Genomic DNA, 23,116 nt, shown 5'->3' on the forward strand with positions numbered 1-23,116 from the left:
TAGACATTGAAACTTTATTTCCTGCTAGTTTCGATGTTACTTAATGCATTTAAAACACTACGTTAATAGAATAAAAAGTTACAATAAAATAACAAGTGTCTACGTTGATCTGTACATGCTTTGGAAAAATGTATTTGGTGTATGAAAGCAATTTCTCTGCTTTCCTTGACGATACAAAATAGTACATAATCTATATTTTGGTAAACGTATTGTTGCTGCAATAACACCTACTGGATGTTTACAATGCTAAAGTCAATTTAAAGTAAAAGCATTTTCTTAAAACATCTCAGTATTTATTTTGCTGAATACGAAGAATGTCATTCTGATATACAATTTTGATTTTTTCACCATTTGATATTTTGATATTTAACAGTACTGAAAGCAATTTCGTATTGATGATCTGAATTTTTTCCCAAAACACCAAAAAAAATTAGGTCTTTTGGGGAAAAAATCCATATCTTCAATATGACGAGAATATATGAAGATTTATATAATTTACTTCGAGGACTGTCATATATCAAAAATTTGAAAATACAAATTTTTATAATCATAAAATTTGTATTATATTGTGATTTTCAAAAATGAAAATTATTTGATATTTTGAAAGCAGATAACTGTCGAAACGCAATATTCATTTTAGATCCCTTAAAGTAAGGTAAAAAAAGTAAAGGAGTCGATCCTGTATGATCAATAACACCTACTGACCAGTTCTGTTACCTTCCCAGACATGAAACGTACCCATTTAAACATTTCAGGCCAATGATAAATAACCAAACTCTTTCCGAAAGTCAATTTAAAGATACTTAAAGTAGCATTTTCTTAAAACATCTTTATAATGATGTATTTGCTTTTGTGGGTATTAAGCAAAAGCTTAATTTAAAAGCATAATGTTAACATAAATATTACGTGTGAAAAACACACTGGCTTTGTTCGAAATTGCAAACATTTGCCTTACAAGACAACTCAAAACATTTTCCCAAAGTTTAAACTGACTTTCAGCACAACAATTTAAATGACCTTGAACATCTGCATCAGAAAAGAAGTGCTATGATGTTGTATTGGACTTGTCCTTTTGTTTAGATTCACGGTTAGTTGAAATTGTAGTGCTAAAAGTATGAACTTACATTCGAGTAATTCAAAACATGTCTAGGAATGACATGCATACAGTGAAGTTGATATTTTGTGAATGTAAATGATGCAGTTCATTGTCACCGGTACGTATCAAATTTATTTTGTTCGGATCCTCGGTTACTGAAAACAGCACTATGAGAGACAGGTTGTCTGTTAAAAGCAAGTGTCCGTTGTCCTGCCTTTTGTATTGTTTGATAAGGGGTTTGTGCAGATACTTTTAGTATGTGTGGTGTTGGTGAGTCCGCTTGCAGAGTCCACGGTGCAGAATCTGTTCTGTTATATTAAAAATCTGTAGTCATGGTTTCAAATCGTAATGTACGTCCAACGTATTGAGCATTTAATGCAATTTCCTATAAACTCAGTACTTTTTATAGGTATACAAGCTGCATTAATATAAACGTGTGAGTACATGAGTTTAAGGAACTAAAGTCAATAATGTAAATTCAAGAGAGGAATCACCTAGTGTTTATTCCTGGCGGCGTCGCTCTCGAATACACGTCAAATACAGATACTTCAACACCTGCTGTCGACGAGATATAGGTCGTACCGGTCCTAAAGGGAGGCATGTGTATTGATCAGGAATCCACTTAGCTTGAACCAAAGAATACACGGAAATTAATGCAACTTTCATTTAATGGTGAAGAACATGACGTTAATATTGTCAGTCGGTGGCCTTCGAGTGACTTTACGTTTATTTCGGAACATTAGTGCTCAATGATATTCACGGTAGCAATCATCTTCAAATACAATGTACTGACATTTTAATTAAAAAGCACTTTTAATGCTAGGAATTAAGTACCACGTTATATTTGAAAGGTATAGATAAAAAAACCAAAGACTTCGGATACACATACAAACAAGATAACTATGCTCACCCCCACCCCCATACCGCATTTATGCACCCATCATCACACCCGAACCTACCCAACAACCTCGTTAATGCACTTTCATCAAACATGGCATACATTCGTAAGGTTAACGTACAACGCTTCTAAATCTGTTGTATTTCGTCTTGACCGGGGTAGGTTATCTTTTTCAATCGTTCTTACACGTTTCAGGTAAAGCAGGCAAGTCAAGACAAATTAGCCCTTATTCATTAGTTGCTCTGAGTAATTTCCTAGTACCTTAATAACATGAGATGGTTACATCTTGTTCTGAAACAAATCATTGACCCACAAAACAGACGTTACATGTACCTTTGGTTCCGTAAGTTGTTTTTGCATAGTCAAGTCTCTTACTTTGTTATAAGTGTTAACCTCTCCCTGCTTTCACATATTTTTCAGTATGCAAAATTATTTTGTGTATCTATAACATACACAATAGAGATATCCAGGTATCTGTCGTTAGGATTAAATTGCATGTCGTTTCATTATGATTAGCTGGTCCTAAAGTTTGCTAGTCCTATGGTGACTAAAAAAAGTCATAGGCCCTATATCCTAAGCTTTAACCTTACCCTACTCCCCATTCCAGAAAAATACAGCACTAATTTTTTGGGATTAAAAAAATATTATCAAGTTCTGCCAAATGAAAGATATAGCTCCATCCTAATCATTCATTTAGTCCTAACTGGAGAAAAAAGAGCCAAAAACATTCATTTTCGGCATGTTTTCTGACAATCGAGTCACAAAAATCACAGACTTGTAACAAGTCTAAGCATTCAAAATCTTGAGCATATGCCAGAATTTTGCTCTAATTTTCACTTTTTTATGTTACTCTAATTAAATGGTTGGTTATAAGAGTGAAATATATCTTTTCCAAAAATTAGCATGCACACACTGAAATGAGTCTTAGTACAAGTCTTTAGGCTTGACTGTCACAGCATACGAAAAACACCCTAAAAATGCATGTTTTTGGCCCTTATTTCCAAACATTGACCAAATGTTAAAATTTGACTTTTATTGCTAGTTAGGACTAACTAAAGGATTATGATTTAGCTGTGTTTCATTTGGCAAAACAGGATAATATTTTGTAATCCCCAAAAAATAGTTCTGTATTTTTCTGGAATAGGGAGAAATGCTAACCATAACCCTAACCCCTAACCTAACAGTGTGGGAAAATAATTACTGGATGGTCATTTTTGGGCAATGGGCAGGTTGAATTGACTAGTTGGGCAAAATAATTTACTGGGTTGGCATTTGCCCACCCAGTGTACCTGTTTATTTATCTCCCTGCAGCACATATAATTTCAGAGTTCCTAAAATCAAAAGTGTTGCTACTTCCACATTTTGACTTCAGTGCAATAAAAGACAGGAATTCTCTCCCAATTAAAAAAAAAATCAAACATTTAAATCACTTCAAGTGTGCAATCAAAAACCACCTGGCTAAAAATGCATTGACTTTGGAAACTGCATCAGTCATTTATTATTTATCTTATTTCTTTGTACGTGCAATTCAACAGTAGTAGAGCAACTTTAATTAATTTTTTTATGATGTTTGATATTTTTTCCTTCAAATCTGTGCCTGTCTTTTTTAATTTTAGCCCCTTTCCAAGTATTATTTATTTATTACTTTCATGGGTGATCCTTTTTTAACTTAAGTATGGAATTGTAATCTTTTAAAGATGTCTAAACTTGTGTGCAATATTGTTATCTTTTAATGTTGTTAATTAAAATAAATTCAATCAATCAATCAACCTGATTTGTCAAAATAATAGAAAACCTACTTTTTTTAAACTTTTTTTGAAAAAGGTTGTTTTTTTTTCGATCGAAAAACCAGGTTTCTCGGACAATAAACTTTATGTCGGTTTATCAAAAACCTTACTATAGAGGGCTCCATCACCTGCAAGTTATCGAGAATTATATCTTATATTAGATTTTTATTAGAATCACGAAGCTTATTCATTTTCTGTATTCCCGTCCATCTATGTCTTCTACCTTGATCTTACATAGTTCAGTACCGTATAGTGTATCACAAATTGTATGTTTCATTTATTAATATTCAGGGCATCATTATGGTGGATTCTGTTTCCCTCATAACCTTTCTATTAATACAGAAGCTTATCTAAATTGCATACAAATTGTCCTGTCTCACTTATAATCTTTCTATAAATACAGAAACTTAGTTTAATTGCATACAAATTGTTTGTGTTTGCAATTCCCATTTGGGTATTTAGTCATAAGATGTTCATCTGTGCATATAAATACCACTAATGATGTCAATGTGGCTTTACCATCGCTTGTTTGTTTAGTGAGGTAGTTCACCTTTTAACGTTTTAATCTAATGGCGACATACAAAATGGTGATATCACGTCCGACCCCTTATGGTAGAAATGCATATAAATTTAGTAAGAAAACAAAAGGCAGAAAAGCAGTTTTATAGCCACTGGCGGCTCCAACCATGATGGGGGACACTGGGTCCGATGGGGGGGGGGGGCACATGCCATTTTTCGGCAATTTTCCTATGGGATTTTCTAAATTTTACAATCGATTGGGGAGGGGGCACGTGCCCCCCGTGCCCCTATGACGCTACGCAGAGAAGAGTGGGTATATTGCAGTAATAAACCATCAAAAATGTAGTCTAATTTGACAAATTAAAAATTCTTCATTTTAAATGACAGGTTAGTCATTCAAAAAATAATCTTTTGTCATAAAAATATATTTATAATGATGACATTTTTTTAATTTTCGACTCAATAAATTGTTTTTTTGTTGTTGACACAAATGACGCTTGTAATGGAAAATTAAGGAATGGCAAATTGTTACAAATAGTACTTACATATTTGCATTAGCAAATATATTTTACACATAACAGATTATTTTTTGAATGAATAACCAGCCATTTAAAATTACAAATGTGTAAAATTAGACTATATTTTTGATTAATATTTACGGAGACAAAGATGAATGACCGACATAGATATTGTAGTATACGCATCCACCATTGGTTTCCTTTTCTAAATATATATTTTATCACACCGCTTTGGGCCATGCTTTAAAACAGTTCAATCATGCCAAAATGGTATCAGATCATATACCATTTTAATGAACAGAATCTGTAAAATGGAGAAAACTTTAACTCGTTTGGAATCACGAAGTGGCTTGTCTATACAGTTTCGGTATAGTTGTGTTATTAAAAAGTGAATTGCTGTTAAGAAATGATATGAAAATGGTATTTTTCAATCCTTACACCCAACATCTTGAAAAGCCAACAATACATTTTCTACACTGGCGATACGTGTTGCAGTATCGCAACATCCTCAAAAAAGTGGTGACACTCAATCGGTCCTATTGATTCTAACGATGTCAAGGTTCTTTTCCATAAAAGAGTTCACAGTAGTGATATGGCGAAAGGGTGTTCAATGTTCAATTTGGTAATGTACCCACGTTACAAGAGCTTAAAATGGCCTCAGTACAAAATATATAAGTATGGTAGGCTTTTGATTCTGAGAATATCCAGAAGGCTTCCGTATTGGAGCCAAAGGGTGTATTTGGTTTCGGTAAGGTGTCCACAAACTGGTGAGGGGAGAGAAGGTTGCACAGAAATGTTGATCGGAAGAGAGCCACAGTGAAAGAAGGCATGAGTCTTCTGAGGGTTCTAGACTGAAAAACACTAAAATAATCAACTGCAGTGATAAGACTAATAGGTCATTGGTTGAGACTACCGCAAAACGGATTTGCATTCTGTAATCCCAAAACCTGCGCTTTTGTGTCCATAACGCGGTAAATGACATCAGAGCTATTTTCATTCAAACCGTGTTAAGTCCACAACCCCATGTTTCATTTATTTGTGTGATACAATCACAATTTTTGACAAATTTGACATTTGCAACAATGAGTTGTACCATCAAGTAAATTTTATAAATTTATGATTAGTCATAACAAAAGTGCATGTAACAATATGCGAGACAATTGTTTTTTCATATTGAAGATATGGATTTTTTCCCAAAAAGACCTAATTTTTGTTGGTGTTTTGGAAAAAAATAGGCCTCAAACAGTATTGTTACTGTGCATCCATCCACTGTTTGCTTTGTAAAGTTTGCATCCAACCGAAATTATAATACCTATGATAGCATCAAAACCCATTGCAATATCGCACAGGGGAATCAGATACATTCTTGGTATTGTGTGGACTTAACACGGTTTGAAATAAATACTTCAAATATCACTAAGCTCTTTTAATGCAGATAGTCATTATCTTTTACAGTTGAAGATTTCAGCTTGTTTGGGATCGCCGTTTTTCATTTCGTAATCAATTTTGAAGAATCATGCCTTCTTTCCTGTGGTTGTCTTCCTATCATCACTTTGGTTGCAACTTTCTCCGTCATCTCTTTTCTGATTTATACCCAACCCATACCAGGAGATGAACCATGTTGCCCCAATAACCTTATGGGTATTATATTATCTGGACCAAATTCCCCTCTCCGTGTATATGATTTTGTTTTCACTTTGACCATTTCAAATTCTCGTATCCTAAGGTATGTTACCAACCAATTAAACACCCATTCGCCCTGTCATTAGGCTAATCTTAACTGCTTTATGGGAAGAGGCTTCATATTTGTTACATAATGTGGCAATATTTATGGCTAGCATGAAAAGACACTTTCTTTTCCAAATTAGCATGATTAGCGGTGCAACATGAAAATAAGAGGTTCATCGATATGATAAATTTACGGCAACTTGTTAACTAAATGATATAGAGGTGCATTTTTTTGGTTCCTTTGTTATGATTCAGTTTGGAATATGTATTGAAATTGAGGAATTGTTTTCCTAAAAAACATGTACACGATATTGAAAGAACATTGAATTTTTGGTAAATAAATAAAAGATCCAAAAGTGAACATCAGTTGAACACTTTATATAGGGCTTTAGACGGACAAAACAAAAACGTCTTTTGCAAGTACCTAGACCTACTGGGTCAATTAGTGAGATACTATGTTTTGTTTAATTATTTACTCTAACCTGACCTCTATTACAGACTAATCGTCTAATTTTCCTTCATATAAATAAAAACATGAGTAACTTTTCAACAAGTGTGGAAATTACAAGTTTGTAGACATACATCGAAGTCATAAATAATTAAGTTTTAGCTGGGATTTTGTTGTTATTATAATCACATCAAGTGGCTTACAACTACCTATACATGCTACACATTGGTAAGCTTGTCAATATAACGAATGCGTCTGGGTTGCAATGTAGTTAACTACATTGCTGCTGGTGTTTAATCTACATGGAAATAGGCGGATAAATTCAGCCAGTGTGAAACTCCAAATGCCAAATGTAATCAAGTGTGTTCTATGTAAAGAAATGTTAGCTTCTCTCCTGTAGGGATTCCGAACATAATGTGTCACATGATTGGCGGGTAGGCTATAAGAGAGGACGTTAATTTCAAAATGACTGCTCTTTTTCACGTTAAATAATAAAACACCTGATTTTTTAATACATTTTTGAAATATTTTAAAGAATTTTTGAAGTTAGTGCAAAAACTGATTGAATTCAAATTAATTTCTAAGACTCTTTTTGTAAACTAAGATAATAAATTAACTGAAGAATGAAAATTGTTGAAAATAATTATTAGCCCATTTTCTGTCGCAATGTTACATCTGCAATTAATCAGAACAATCACTTTGTTATATAAATATAGAAGTACAATGAACATTGAAATTGAAATGTGTTGATTTATGTAATATAAAATGGCGGCACACGTTGATTTTACTTAAGGATGATTATCACGTTTTATTTTAAGACAAGAAGCATCATTATTTCAAAGTGATTTTTACACTTGTATAACTTGACTTGACGTTCCATATCCTGACATAAGTGCTACAAGACGATAAGTGGATGATTTTCAGATACGACAGTGCAGCTTTATTCTGCAACCTATTACTCTTTCTTTCGACCGTAGAGGACATGGTCTTTGGATACATGCCATTGCATCATTCATCGTTCATTTATGTCTTTCATAGAAACACGCCATTGAAACAGCTACGATTTCTATCTTGAGTCAATAGAAGTGACAAAAGTTAAGTTGCAATGAGGGTCGAGTCATAGGTATCGTTAAGGGACTTGACAAAAGAGTTTATTAATGATGTTGCAAGTTGTTGTTGTTTAAAGGGTATTTCGAGCATCCTCTTTTTATGATATTCTTCAGTAGATATCCACGAAAAAGTTAAAAATTTCAGTTGATTCCGAGCGAATGCGTGATTATGTGTATTACTGCTCCATAGGCAATGTGTTGTAATTTCGTTCTGGTAAAATATCAGCACGAAATTTCACGATATCTTAGCTAAATGAATTAATCTTCAAAAACAATTTTGTACATAAACATTTGTAGCCAGAGGCAGTGATATAAAAAATCTCAAGTGTTTTTGAGAAATGGGGATAATGTTGTGGATCGAAATGCCCGTTTAAATTTTGAAAATATATCACATTTTGCCCCAAAATTATAAATAGTTGAAGTGGGTCACCAATGTGAATAAATGCATAGTTCAAAATGCTGATAATAATAAGTATTATTTAACATAATGTGGCACCATCAATCATAGTTTTAGAAAAAGCGATTTATTAAAAGTAACCCGGTTGGGAAGTATACATCTCATATACATTTACCAGAAATAGGCTATTGCCGATGAAATCCATACACCCTATGGAAGACATGACCTTAATCTCCCACACAGGGAGTGTGAATTTCAAATGGGGTTACCTGAATGGGTGACTCCATTTGAAATCTACACCCCTGAGTGGGAAATTATAGTCATGTATTCCATAGGGGGTGTAGGTAATTCAACCGGAATAGCCTAGTGAACACCTGCAGTTGACAAGGAATGGATGTCTTCATCGTGTAAATATAATGTTCATTAAAGTGAACATTATGCGAGAAAATATTCGGAAATTTACGACTATGTGTTTGATATAAATATTAAGCATGATAGTGGTCGTTAGTGTAACGAGCTTAAAAGCTTTATGTAGTTTTAATAATTACATGTATGTTAACATGAAGGATGTTTGAAAAGACTCAAACGGATGAATCCTCGAAACGAATCTAAAAGGCAAAATATGAATGTTAAACCTGTGCAGGCCACCGACCTCCACAAATTATGTCGTGAAAACTTTGTTTAAAAATCACTTAAGAAATGATTTTTGTTAAATTTTTGATGGGTTTTAAAAAATCTAAAAGAAAGCGTGCAATGGTAATATAAGGTAGGAGAGACAGTGTACATATTGTATGAAACTGATTGTATAGCTCATTATGAAACTGCAAGGAGAGAAAACAAAAGAGTGAGAAAAATAACCATAGAGGAGAAAAGGACAAGAGAGAGAGAGAGAGAGGGAGAGAGATGGAGAAGGGGAGAGCGAGAGAGAAAGATGGGACGAAGGGAATAATTTAAAGATTATCGAATGACTAGATTGCCATAGCCTGTCGCGTTAAATTACATTTAAAATAGGGTTTCTCAGATTTATAGTGTTAAAACTAATTTAGGAACAACGGCTCCAAGATGGCGCAACATAATTGGCAAAGGTAACAGATAGTTGTGATACAACCTGCTCTTGAACTCGATTGCCAACTTAACATACATGTATTTAAGTTGGTGGAATGGTGAGATTTTAAGTCATTCGTGTTTTCCTTTTCTGTTTAATTTTGTTTCAAATATTATTATATATCTCATTATCTCATTAATTCTACGTATATATGTAATTTGTTCCCTCATTTCTATTTAAGCGCCGGGAATAACAACAACAATGCAAGCCATCAAGAAAATTGATGTTCTTTTGTTTACATTTAAGGCTTCTTGCAAAATGGCCACATGTTGCTAGAAGGCCTGGTCTTGATCTACTTCTAATTTAAAAAAATCTTTTAACGTTATATCAAGTTATTCTATGTTTTAACAAGTCGACGGAATAATCACTATTGCAAAAGCAACATCAGTATTGTTTTTTACCTCTGCGAAATGCCTGATCTTGATCCTTCTTTTTTTAAAAATCTTTTAACGTTGTTTATTGTTTCTAATTTTGAAGGAATTTATTAAAGCAACATCAGTAAGAAATGTTCATCTTGTTTGTTTAACCTGTTTGTTTGACTTAAACCTCAATCAGTTGAAAACACAATTAATCATCTGTTCTTCCTTGAGGCCCATCTTTTTTCGATGTGACGATGTGTCTTGAAAAACTTCACTCTATAGATGCAACATTGGATCAACTTGGAATAACCAAGGTATAATGTACTGTATATTTATGAAGCAAAATTTTACATTTTACCGCTACGTATGAATATATATCATTGTTTGTATATGGTTTTATTTTCATCAAGTTGCAAATCATGTCATAATAGGTAAATTTAGTTGTAACTCCCAATGTCTCAGTCTTGTGTACCATCGGAAACGAATGGTTACCAATCATTTTCAAGCATGTTCTATTTTGGTAACACAAAAGTAGAGTGGATGATTGAGAACATGAAACGTGAAAAGGAAATTGAACTGGTTGAACGCTTATTATTAGTGTAGGCAGGGCTAGCACAAGGGACTTTCTATAGGAGTGTAGGATTTCCAACTCATCAGCCGTTTACGGCGATAACCTTTCACGGTTGTGGAACGAAATACCACCATTGATGTTAGATACTTGGCAATTTATACTCTTGAATGACATCAGCTGAAAATATACTCATTCAGAGGCTTCTGTAGAGATACCAAATATTGTAGGATTTCAAAGTAGAAGAATGGAACTAAGTGAGGGCGGTATTTTGACATAAGTGAAGGTTAACAAGTATGGTTTTAATAATATATATACACTGCAAAAACAAGTGTTAATACATTAACACTATTTGAGCAACACTTTTTAAACATGTTAAACCGTTAATGTGTTAAAATATTAACATTTGTGTTAAAATATTAACAATTATGTGCTAACACTTTACACTTTTATTAACACAAATATAATGAGGATTTCATTTTAAATGCTTTAACACGTTAACACCACTTTCCAAAAACAAGTTAATGGAACTAAGTGAGGTGCGGTATTTTGACATAAAGTGAAGGTTAACAAGTATGTTCAAATTTAATTACATATATAGAATGTTTTGATAACTAAACAGAAATCTGCATTTATCTTATTTTGGCAACAAGTCTATTATTTCAAAATACTATCATTTGCGTTAAAATTATATGGTCATATTCATAAGAAGACGTTTACGTATTGTTAGGGGGAAAATGCCTATGAAATTATAACCCGTATAATATCTGGAAATGATTTATGATGTTTATTTATGTTAATTGTCATATAGAAGTGTTTGCAAACCTTTCCAATTGTAAGCACCTTAACGTGACTCTCCAGGGCAGCATCATGTATATAGAAGATCCAATGTCATCACTGAATCTTGTTAATGCTACCTATAACACAAATTGATTCAATAAAAAGTGCACTTTAGAAATTGCGTCTATGGTATTCACATTGCCGATATCAGATTACATGGTTAGTACCCTACTCACTGCTAATATAATGACCAATATTTGTAAGCTTATGTAGCTGCAATTACCTATTATCGGTTGTGTTACTGACTTAAATGTGTCCGTCCATTCGTAGTAATGCAATTGCAATCTTAATAAAAGCCTGTTTAGAGTGTGTTATTGTGTAGATAAATATTCCGTTGGGATTCCAATTCAGGTTCAATCTAACAGACGCATAATGGGCTATTCCATTTAAAATCCACACCACCCCTGTGGAAGATTTTGGAAATATTTTCCACAGAGGGAGTATGAATATCAAATGGAATGAACACACTAGCAGCTGCATTTGAAACTCACTCTCCCTCCGACGAAGATTCATGTTGAATCTTTCTCAGAGGGTGTGTATGAAATTCAAATGGAGCTGCATAGTGTGCTCATTCCATCTGAAATTCATACTCCCCTGTGGATTTCAACTGGAATAGCCCAAAATAAATACATCACAAAAAATAAGTGCCTTTTTATGGAACACGGCTATTCAAACCCTTAAACTGACATAGCAAAAAAAACTGCATAGTTTGGTTCCTCGATTGTTTTTGTGTCAATAGTGTAATGATTGATGGCATGATGACCCTTTCATCGAAAGAGAGGCCGATCCCTAAGTTGCACTTAAGGCAATTTGAATTGTTGCTTTTCTAACCAGGGTACCCTGTCATCAATACATACTAAGAATATCATGTTGCATTGGCGTAAGTACTGGTATTTTAGAACTTTACAAGCTTCAGTAATTTTATTCAAAGCGCGACAATGATAATATTGTTTTATAGGTAATTGATACAAAAGATGAAATACCTATAGATATGATGTCATGCTGAATGTTGGACTTCCATTTGTTAGGACAGTTTTAGAATTTGATACAGAGTTTGGGTTGTGTTCTACCACTAAGTCGGTAGTTACTAATTTTGTGATGTGTATTATGTATGCAACATACAAGATAGTCAAGCAGGGTGCTCTTACCAGTGACTGGGCACCCGCACAGTATCGTATGAACAGACCACACAAATACGAAACACAATATACACACACACAACTAACAAGGAGACAAAATTATATAGGAGGGAAAAAAGAAGAACAAGAAGAAAAAGAAGTAGAAGAAGGAGAAGAAGAGCTTAATTGAGTATCACATAGTTATAGATACACTCTTTTAGGATGTCTGAAAAGCTTGGATTTATTGGTTTATAAAAAGCGGGCCTTTGCAACGTTCAACCATATGATTCCCTCGTAGGGTTTCTTAATTCAAATATTTGCGTTCCATCATGGGTCCCAGCAGCAACAGCGGATTATTTAATTTTGTTCTTAGGAAAGTAAAATGTTGTTGGTCCGATTTCCTTAGTCTTGTTCAAGCGCTCTAAGCATTGCCTGGTCGCATTCAATGAATGCCGGTCTTCGTATTTTATCTTTTGTTACCACTTACGAAGGACTATATTTCCAATCGTCTAGACATGTTCCACATACTATTGCAGTATAAATGCAGCACGGATGCTACACTTTAACTTGTGGATACGAGTCATCATGGTGTTCTCAAAGGGCTCGTTTAAGGGCAATTTATATGCATCTTACATAAGCCTTTCCTAATTTGAAGAGCTTTGCTTACGTTTTATAATCTCACCTTCCCCTATCTTGCATAAAAAAATCTCTTTTAGAAAACATATGAATATTAACGCCCCTGGGCATAAAATGTGGAGTGAAATTCCCTGAGTAGTAATTGCAAGTGCTCTCGTCATATGTGTCGCCCTTATATCTATAATAATAGCCACCTTTACTCCTTTTAGATGTAACCGGGAAGCCAAGATCTCATGACTCTTGGGGAAAATGAAACCCCTGCAGCGTCCTGACATCGATCTGTACATAACATGGCTAAGTTGTCAGATCTTGCATTCGTAAACGCGTTGAAGTTGTACATCATACTGTCAGAATTCAATGAGGAAACGAGTCTATTGCTTAGCTTTGCTTGCCCAATATTGAGGCACTATTTACCTTCACCGCGTAAGATAAACAGCGCCACTTTTCAAAATGGCATTGGCAATTATTATGATGTCAGAACATTATTACAACCAGGCAAAAAACCTATCGCGAGCCCCCTGATACATTTATTGGTATGAATACCGAGTTTTATATCTACTTCTTAATCCAAAATTATTACCACCTGACTGTCCAATGCGAATGGTAGTCTACCAAATATAAATGTCGACTCAGCATCTCTCTAAGGTACTGCACTGGCGTATATAGTGGATAGCGACCACGAATCGATTCCACACATATTGGCACCTTGCGATTTGCATTTGAAGGGGCCCCATTGTGTCGTTCCTGTTCTTATATACAAGCACGTATAGATCAGGCAACGTTATTTGATTGTAGCGCCAGGTATTGCCACAACGTTCAATTGCTGGCTTGACACTCCCTTAAGTGCAAGCATCAAACACCGTGATACGCGGAATTGGAAGAAAAGGCCTATTGGAATCACAACAAAATGGCTTCAATACTTTGGCCAATGTTAACAGTTTTATTGATACGTCAATCTTTGGCACATAACCCAACTATGGACCCGCTATACATGTGAGTAATACAACATTTTGTATTTTTTTCTTGTATTATATAACGAACAATTAGTTAGAGCAACAAAATTATTTAATGCGTCTTCATTAAACTAAATCATATAATAATGAAGGTATCACATTGCGTTTGTATTTCAGAAAAAACAGTATTGAGAGCAGCAAATTGCAAATTAGTTGTGAACGTTTTAATATTCTTTATTGTTTAGGTAGATGAATCTGCCTAATGCTTTAGTCGTGTACCATGGTGATCTTTACTAGTAAAAACAATTAATCATATCAGTCATGCTAGCGAAGCTGAAATTTTTCTCCAGCAAGCTAGGTACGTACGAGCTAGTGTTAATAGACGTACGGCATAGAACTTAATAAACACAATACCTTTGGTAAAAAAAAACAGTTTTCTATATGCCTTGAGGCTATAGGCCCGTTATAACCAATATTAGGGAATTAAAATCGATACTGAACCGCTACAAGTCGTCCCGCGTTTTCCCTGCTTAATTTTTTCATGAATGTACTGAATAACTAAGGCGTGTAACCTTAACAAAAAAGACCGGGTGGTTTTTGCCAGGAGCTGGTTGCAACCGGAGGCGACAACTTTTGTGAACAGCTACAGCGGAAAAATTGAATTCCCATGAATAGAAATATATTAGAAATTAGAGCAGAATGAAACGTGTTTTCAAAATATGGACATCGTATATGTGAGAAAACATACGCTGATAGAACGTTTGTGTTTAAAATGTCATGTGTAAAGAACAGGTGAAAATGAAATAACACACTTTTGTATTCGTAAAGTCATCTATATATTTTTGTTTTCGCATCGTATTACATATAAATAAGATATTAAGGGAGATGATTATTTACGAAAAAGTAGAACAGTTTTATTTGTTTAAACCATTATATCCGGTGGGAATTCAATCTAATATATTTCATATGCATACTAAAGTTGATAAACAGGACACTTGATAGTTATTTGTGAATATGAAATTATCCTATTGATTTAATTAAGCTTTACCAAACGAATTAAAACAACGAGAGTTGTATAACGAATTCATTACCAAGGATGATATTCAGTCATTTATCATTTTATTAATAGAGTGTGTAACTAAGCAAAAATAAAAATGATATAATTCTAGTGCAAAATATTTTATATAACACTGTTGACGTTACCATGCATACGACATAATTGATTGTGTATCAGGTATCATTTATAGTTGATGATTTTATGACAGAATCGCTAATGTGAAATATATACACCGATGAGCGATATAAGAATAAATCGTTATTATAATCTTGCATTGATTGATCGATGCCGTCAATTGTTCGATTTTCCTCTATATGTAAACGTCAATTTTTCCTCTTATTTACAGGTTTATTGTTAGCAGAAGGCTTTTAAAATGTGTCATGAACTAGTTTTTAAGTATTTGTTTATACTAAAAAAATATGGGACGGTGACAGATTAATTGGGTTACTTCTATATCAATTTTTTATAACTTTCTTTACTATATTACGATATTTAAAATAATTTGTAAAAACAAAATAAATTATATTTCCTAATTTTTTCCACAATTGAAAAATGCGTTCGTTGCTTTAATATATTAGTATTCCCTTCGCAGCCTTATTGAACAAATTAATATTTTGTCGAGCACAAATATTTCCATTCTGATCATATTGTGACATTCCTTTATATTTGGATGTATGAAAGTATGTGCAATAACTGATGATCGGTCAACGCTGCGCAGCGTTCGTTTGTATGATCATAATTAAATAAGTGCACAAAGCAGTGACACGTTTGCTAAATAGTTGAAATCAAGCAGAACGCATTTTTTTATTACTTTAATACTTTCAACTCTCTCCTTTGGACGGATCAGATTTTTTATATGACATGAAAATCAACATGGTGGTGGAGAGGATATAATGTTTCCAAAAGCCCAGCGGTGCATACCGACAACATACGAGGAAACTCTGTAGATATAGCGAGAAATAATAAGACTGAGAAAACATGATACCACATTCTGATAGATAAAGGGACATTGCGTCTTTCCATGTTATTTTCAGCTGCAGGCGAACCGTCTGTGTGAATAAAGAACTTGTTTTATTATATAAGAATTTTAAAACTTTTCTTGCACCCAACATGAATATGTATTCTCACATTTTATCGGCTATTTCATATTTACATTGTAATCAGATATAGCAATCAAAACAGCACAACGTTGAGGTCATTTCTTTCAAAGTCGACAAATTAATATAAAACGAAAAGAGCAAATCAAATTAAGTAGCAATCACGTTGATATTATTCAAAAGGCAGAATGCCTATACGCGGTCTAATGGTTTATTTTCACAACCGGAGTGTAGTAATTTCACTAGGTCAAGTTGCTAAGAATGCTGTAGAGACTGTTTGTCTTATTCTATTCATCAGGAAATGTCCAAGACCTTATTTTCATTACGTATCCCAATCTTGGGTCCCAAGGAAACAACAGAAAACTAATAAAGATGATAAAAGAAAGGTATTCATGGCAAAGCTGGCAGACTCGTCTGAGCAAATAGATATAGAGCTCAACATTTGTCTTCAATCTACAAAGCAGTCTTCTTTATTTCGTAAAGTTGTATTTTTGGACGTTTAATCACATAAGCAGTTGCAGGTGTGTTCGCTGAAATATTCACAAAAGGTTGAAAGTATAAAAGATATTAGAATTACCACATGACTGCGAGGTATCTTAACTCAAATCCGTTTCTCGCTCATCGTCTTGATTGAAATTGAGAATATACATGTATATGTCTAAGCACCCGTAAGAAGAAGAAATTACTGCATTTCAGAACGATGAACAATCTGGTGTAATGAAAATGGGAGAGAAAAGGTGGAAAGGGAAGTAAACTTGAGTGATAAACATAAGCTTACATGAATGTAATTACGGTAAAACTATTAAGCTGATCAAAAATTAATCATTAGGAGATTGTGCAGCTGGATAAATTCCCACAAATTCAGTTTATGAAAAAACTCATATGAATAACGATGAAAACTAAATCATAAACTCTCAAAAATAACACAGCTTGAAACGAATAAAACTATTGAATCTGCTCTCGAAGTAAATTTATATACCAATACAAACTAGTGTAACATATAATTACCAAACTTGTGTATAGGCCGAGAGGCCCTCCCAGTTTGTTTGCAAGCCATGAAGATTTCTACGTCATTTCCCTCGGGAAGAGCTTTTAAAAAAGCACAAAGGCATGGATTTCCCATTTCACGTATTTCTAGACAAAATCGAACCATCATGAATATGAACTGACATTCCAAACATCTACGAACAAACTTAAAAGCATTGCTATCAGCATGTTAAGTGGTCAACTGATTGAAGACGAATGATTGAATGGGTTTGCACCTGTCCTTACAATTAAAAAACTAGAAAAAAGACAAGAAGAAAGAAGTGAGTCACGCCACTTAGTGGACATTTCATCGTCTCTGAAGGGCACATTCTCCGGGACGTCACCAACGTAACGTCACATTGAAACCTGTTGAAAAGTACGTCGGATAAAACAGATTGTTAAGAAATGTTTTAGGCTCAAGTTATTTGAATTGTCTGTGACTTGATTTGTCAATAACTTTAATATTACAGATAGCTACAAATGCTATACACATGTTTAAGTTTCATGCCAGGATTTCATGGCAGAGCTCAATGATACCAGAGAATGGCCCTGAAGGTCTCTGGTCTCTGGTTCCACTGGTCATGCCCTTGTGACGTTACAATGTAGTTCAGATATATTAAGACCAGGATGATTTCCAAGAGATTGTAAATAATCCAATTCTCGCGACCAGTACAAACTAGGACGAATCATGTATATAGAAATTGCATACATAATCTAAGTAATCGAAATTTAGAGTTTTCTCCTCAGGAATTTTACAATGATTAGCATCACATTTATCCGAGGGGAGAGCACCAACAAAATAATTGTGTTTAATTATAGTTTCTTCAGGCTACGTCAAATTTTGATCATCATTGATTTTGTCCTACAGAATTTGTGGAAATGCAATCAAACTCATCCTACATGTACATGTATGTAGGCCTACATTAATCTCACATACGTTCTAATTGATACGTCTATATTAAAAAGAACAGTTTAAAAATGCAATTGTCAAAGGAGTAATAAAACAATTGAAGAAAATTACTATCATGTAATCAAAATTGCAGCGTAATCATACAAACACCTTTTACGGATTATAGTGGTTTGGAGATCAAACTACTATGATAGATTAAGACTTATTTTAATATCTTATGCCGCACCCTTCCAAAATTCGACAAACGGTCTACGTTTCAGGTAGCCAAGAAGATCCAAAGTAAAAAGACAAATTAACAAAGAGACCACTTTTTATGTTAAACTGCTTAAATTAGCTAGAAAATACATTTTAGACAGTTAAATTCCCCTTTTGTACGTAAGAATTTCAGAAAAAGATCTACATTCTGGAATTCCACAACCCCTAATTAATAAAACCCTGGCTACGGGCCTGGTGATACAGTGCTCTAACATTGTCAGTTTCCGTGAAGAATATCACTTTCTGTTGCAACAACAGTTTTTCGCTTCAAATGAAAGCCAAATAGCTGAAGAAATTGATTACCCGGACAGAAACTAATTGTAATTTTCGACGAAATGCTAGAGAAGATATCCATTGGTATATAATTTGAGAAATCATGCAACGGGACTAATTTTTCCTGATACGGCTTTGAATGTACATGATGTAATTTGGTGTTTGTTCAAGGTCACTGGACGATGTGTCTAATAATTGTTGGGTCACACCGCAAAAGCAGTCCCCTGTACTTTAATGGGTACAATGTCACTCATTCAAATTTAGAACTACATTTCTTACCTATAAAGCAAGTGTGATTTCTTCAAATGTTAGTAAAATGGCAAATATTCAAATGTTCAACTATTTCTCAGATATAAACTGACAAAGCAACTGGTTTCTTCATAATTATCTACATTTTAGTTGACGACTGAGATCTAGGTAGTCATAATAGATGGAAAAGTACATCGTCAAAGCTGACATGTCGAATAGAATTTCAACTCAAAAAGTCTATGAACAGGCCCATATTTTTCAAATTAAAAAGAAAAAATAACCAAGAGATCACTTTTTATATTAAATTAGCTAGAAACTACATTTTAGAGAGTCTAATCCCTCTTTTGCAGCAATTTTATTTAAGAAAAATATCGAAATTCTAGAATTCCACAACCCCAAATAAAAAAAAACCTGGCTACGGGCCTGGTGATGCAGTGCTCTAAAATTGTCAGTTTCTGTGAAGAATATCACTTTCCGTGGCAACAAAGGTTTTTTTGCTTCAAATGAAAGCCAAATAGCTGAAGAAATTGATTACCCGGACAGAAACTAATTGTAATTTTCGACGAAATGCTAGAGAAGATACCCATTGGTATATAATTTGAGAAATCATGCAACGGGACTAATTTTTCCTGATACGGCTTTGAATGTACATGATGTAATTTGGTGTTTGTTCAAGGTCACTGGACGATGTGTCTAATAATTGTTGGTCCACACCACAAAAACAGTCCCCTATACTTTAATGTGTATAATGTCACCAATTCCAATTTAGAACTACAATTATTAGCTATAGGTGTGACTCAAAGGTTCAATTATTTCTCAGATATAAATTGACAAAGCAACTGGTTTCTTCATATCTACATTTTCATTGACGACTGAGGTCTAGGTAGTCATAAAAGATTAAAAAGTACATCGTCAAAACTGACATGTCGATTGGAGTTTCAACTAAAATAGTCTATGAACAGGTCCTCTTGTTATTTATTCATATTGTACATTTAAATAAAGCACCCAAACCCATTGGTAACCATGGTAATGCAATTTTTGCATTGTGAGCATTGTGCCATATGTCTTTGATTTATTCCAGAAGTCGTTTAGTACTTGTATTAAAATTGTAGGTTCCAGATTTCATTTCGATGTGATCTTGAGTTGCCACAAAATATTACGTAATACATACATATAAAAAATATATATTTGTGTCAGATAATATCGATACCCTTTTTATTTGTACTGAGAATTTAAAAAAATCGAGACACTAACACCATAATTAAACAGAAATACATAATACTACCGTGGTTAAGCGACATGCAATGTTGTTTAAACCAATATACCTGTTTGTATACCTGTTTGTAAAAAAAAAATGAAATCTGGATTGTTCTAATATTGTCTAATGTCACTACGTCTGCATCTGAAGTTCAGTTTGTTCTAACGTCACAATGCGGTATCAGTACAGTACCCTTGAGAAGAAGAATATTGCTGGAGATTATTCTCCAGAAAACACAACAGTTACTGCATGTGATAACATTAAATATAATGCAAACATTATGACATACTCGTACTTGACGAAGTGAGTAGACCAAGTATGTCTCTGATTTGAATGCGCCAGTTTACAAATCGCCTAATAGTTTGCGTGTTTTGTGTTGTTTTTTGTTTTTGTTGTTTTTTACTTCGGAGCTATAATTTCTTTATTGATCGTTGGTGTTAAGGGTATCAATTTCTTTTGATGATCATCTCGATTACATGGGTTTCATTTTTAATTACTGAATAATTATTCGCAAGCCCCATGCAACTGACTTGGGCGCAGTATATATTAATACCCATCAAAAGCATTTGGCTAGAATATGTTTTGCAGCAAGTGTTGAATGTTTTTATTGTTATTTTAAAATGTTTTAATAAAGTTTATAATCAACATTTTAAATGTTTAAAGCATTTTTGTGTTATTGGGTAAAACCTACTACGTGCATTGAATTCATAATGCATACGATACGAACAACATCATCAAAACTATTCAGTTTAAAAAAAGGGTCATGGACCTACATATGTACAATGCATTATCATAATTGGCCAAACGTTTTTCTACAGCTATATAGGAAACCCCAGTGTTTAACTGCTTTAATTGACTGCAACCATTGATGATAATAGTCCACCTCCAGACCTTGAATAACTGTTGCCACCCCAAGCATACTAAGAGAATAGGATTATGGTCAAGTTGTAGGATTAGGGATAAAAGTCCCTACTATATGGGGTTATGATGCAGGTTAGGAGTAACAGATTATAGTTAGGATTAGGGTTAGCGTTAGATTTAATAGGGTTAGAATGTTGATCCGAAACAATTTATACTATGATCAGCCCGTAACAGGTGAGAATTATTCGGTTTTTGTTACTGCGAGAGTTAATAAAGCCCCAACTTATTCCAGCGTAAAATCATAAAAGTGCGCGTCAGTCACGCACTACGCAAAGCGCAGTTCGCGTAGGGGCTGCACCAAACTGTGTGTACGCTATTCTATATCAATCCACGCTTGTTATGAGTCCCGCCTAATTCGAGCTGATCAGAGTATAAGAAATTTGTATTTCTATGTTTTAAGAGAGTCCAATGAAAACATTTTACAAACTGCTTTTAACAATGAAAACATTTTACAAACTGCTTTTAACAAGTATAGGTTTTATTTGAAATTTCTTGTAGTATAATGTTGGTAAGCTTGAGTAGAGTTTGCACTTTAGGTCTGTAAGATTGAGTACAAATTGTGCTCTAGCTCTAGATCGGTAAACATGAGTAGAATGTATACTCTAGGCTAGTAAGGATGCGTAGAATTTAACCATTTGCAAAACAAGTCAATACAGTGGTCTCAGCTTTGGACACTCCATCAACAAAATACGAAGAAAATGAGGAGACACGTCTCTCCTCTTAAAAGAGGTAAATATTTTGTTTCTACTTTTTGGAAGATTTTCTACGACCTACTCTCTAGTGTTTGACGCTGACGATGACACTGACTAGATTTCCTGCTGCTTTTAAACTTAATTTAAACCATGCAGATATATACATTCCAATTAAAAGCATTAGCATATTGAACTATATTTCTTAGCTCTAAAGCAAGTGTTATTTCTTCAAATTGTCGTAAAATGTCAGTTATTCAAATTATCAACTATTGTTCAGCTATAGACGGATAAAGCAACTGCAGGGTTTCTTCAAATCTACATTTTCATTGGTGACTGAGATCATGCAACGGGACTAATTTTTCCTGATACGGCTTTGAACGTACATGATGTAATTTGGTATTTGTTCAAGGTCACTGGACGATGTGTCTGATAATTGTGGTCCACACCACAAAAACAGTCCCCTGTACTTTAATGTATATACTGTCACCTATTCCAATTTAGAACTACAATTATTAGCTATAAGTGTGATTCAAATGTTGAACTATTTCTCAGATATAAACTGACAAACCAACTGGTTTCTTCATCATTCATATCTACATTTTCGTTGACGAATGAGAACTAGGTAGTCATAAAAGATGACAAAATACTTTTTTTCTTCAAATTTTTTTTTTTTTTCTTTTTTTTTTTTTTGAAGGTTTTATTTCAAACTCTAATGGTGACCCGCAGGTCAAATTGCTAGAATTGTACATTAAACACAACTAAACAGACACAATACAATTTGCAGGCAGCAGCTTAATCAGCGCCAATATTGCAATATTGAAACAAACAACTATACAAACATCCAATCCAACCCAACCCCATCCCCCAGTAGGCAATGAGGATAAAGTGCCTTGCCCAAGGACACAACACGTTGGCACGAGCGGGGCTCGAACTCACAACCTATGTATTATGAGTCGGGCGTCTTATCCACTCGGCCACACGTATTTGGAAATACATTGCCAAAGCTAACATGTCGAATGGAATTTCAACTCAAATAGCCTATGAACACGCCCTTATTTATAGTCATAAAACCATTGGTAACCAAGGTAACACAATTGTTTGTTTTGTTTGTTTATTTTTTGCTTTTTGCATTGTGAGCAAACGTTTGTCATGCATGTTTGATTCATTCCAGAAGTCGATTGGTACTTGTATTGAAGTTGTAGTTTCCAGATTTCATTTTGATGTGATTTCGATGTGACTTGCCACAAAGCGTTACGTAATATACATAATGTACTAAAATATATTCGTGTCAGACAGTAT

General features: G+C 34.0%; 1 protein-coding gene across 6 annotated transcripts in view; it reads left to right on the top strand.

The window, feature by feature from the left end:
* Nucleotides 1–23,116, top strand: part of LOC140160964 (glycine receptor subunit alpha-4-like) — a 243,472-nt gene that overhangs the window by 137,242 nt on the left and 83,114 nt on the right. Inside the window, exon 1 of one of the 6 annotated variants that reach the window (XM_072184318.1) lies at nt 13,537–14,119. The exons of 3 other annotated variants lie outside the window; for them this stretch is intronic. In XM_072184318.1, the coding sequence (XP_072040419.1) occupies nt 14,034–14,119 (86 nt within the window). In that variant the 5' untranslated portion in view covers nt 13,537–14,033. Of the gene's footprint in view, nt 1–13,536; nt 14,120–23,116 lie in introns of those variants that run through there. 2 more of the 6 variants (XM_072184315.1, XM_072184316.1) reach the window with 2 other exon arrangements.

This window comes from Amphiura filiformis, chromosome 9 (assembly GCF_039555335.1).
Source record: "Amphiura filiformis chromosome 9, Afil_fr2py, whole genome shotgun sequence".
NCBI classification, from domain to species: Eukaryota; Metazoa; Echinodermata; class Ophiuroidea; order Amphilepidida; family Amphiuridae; genus Amphiura; species Amphiura filiformis.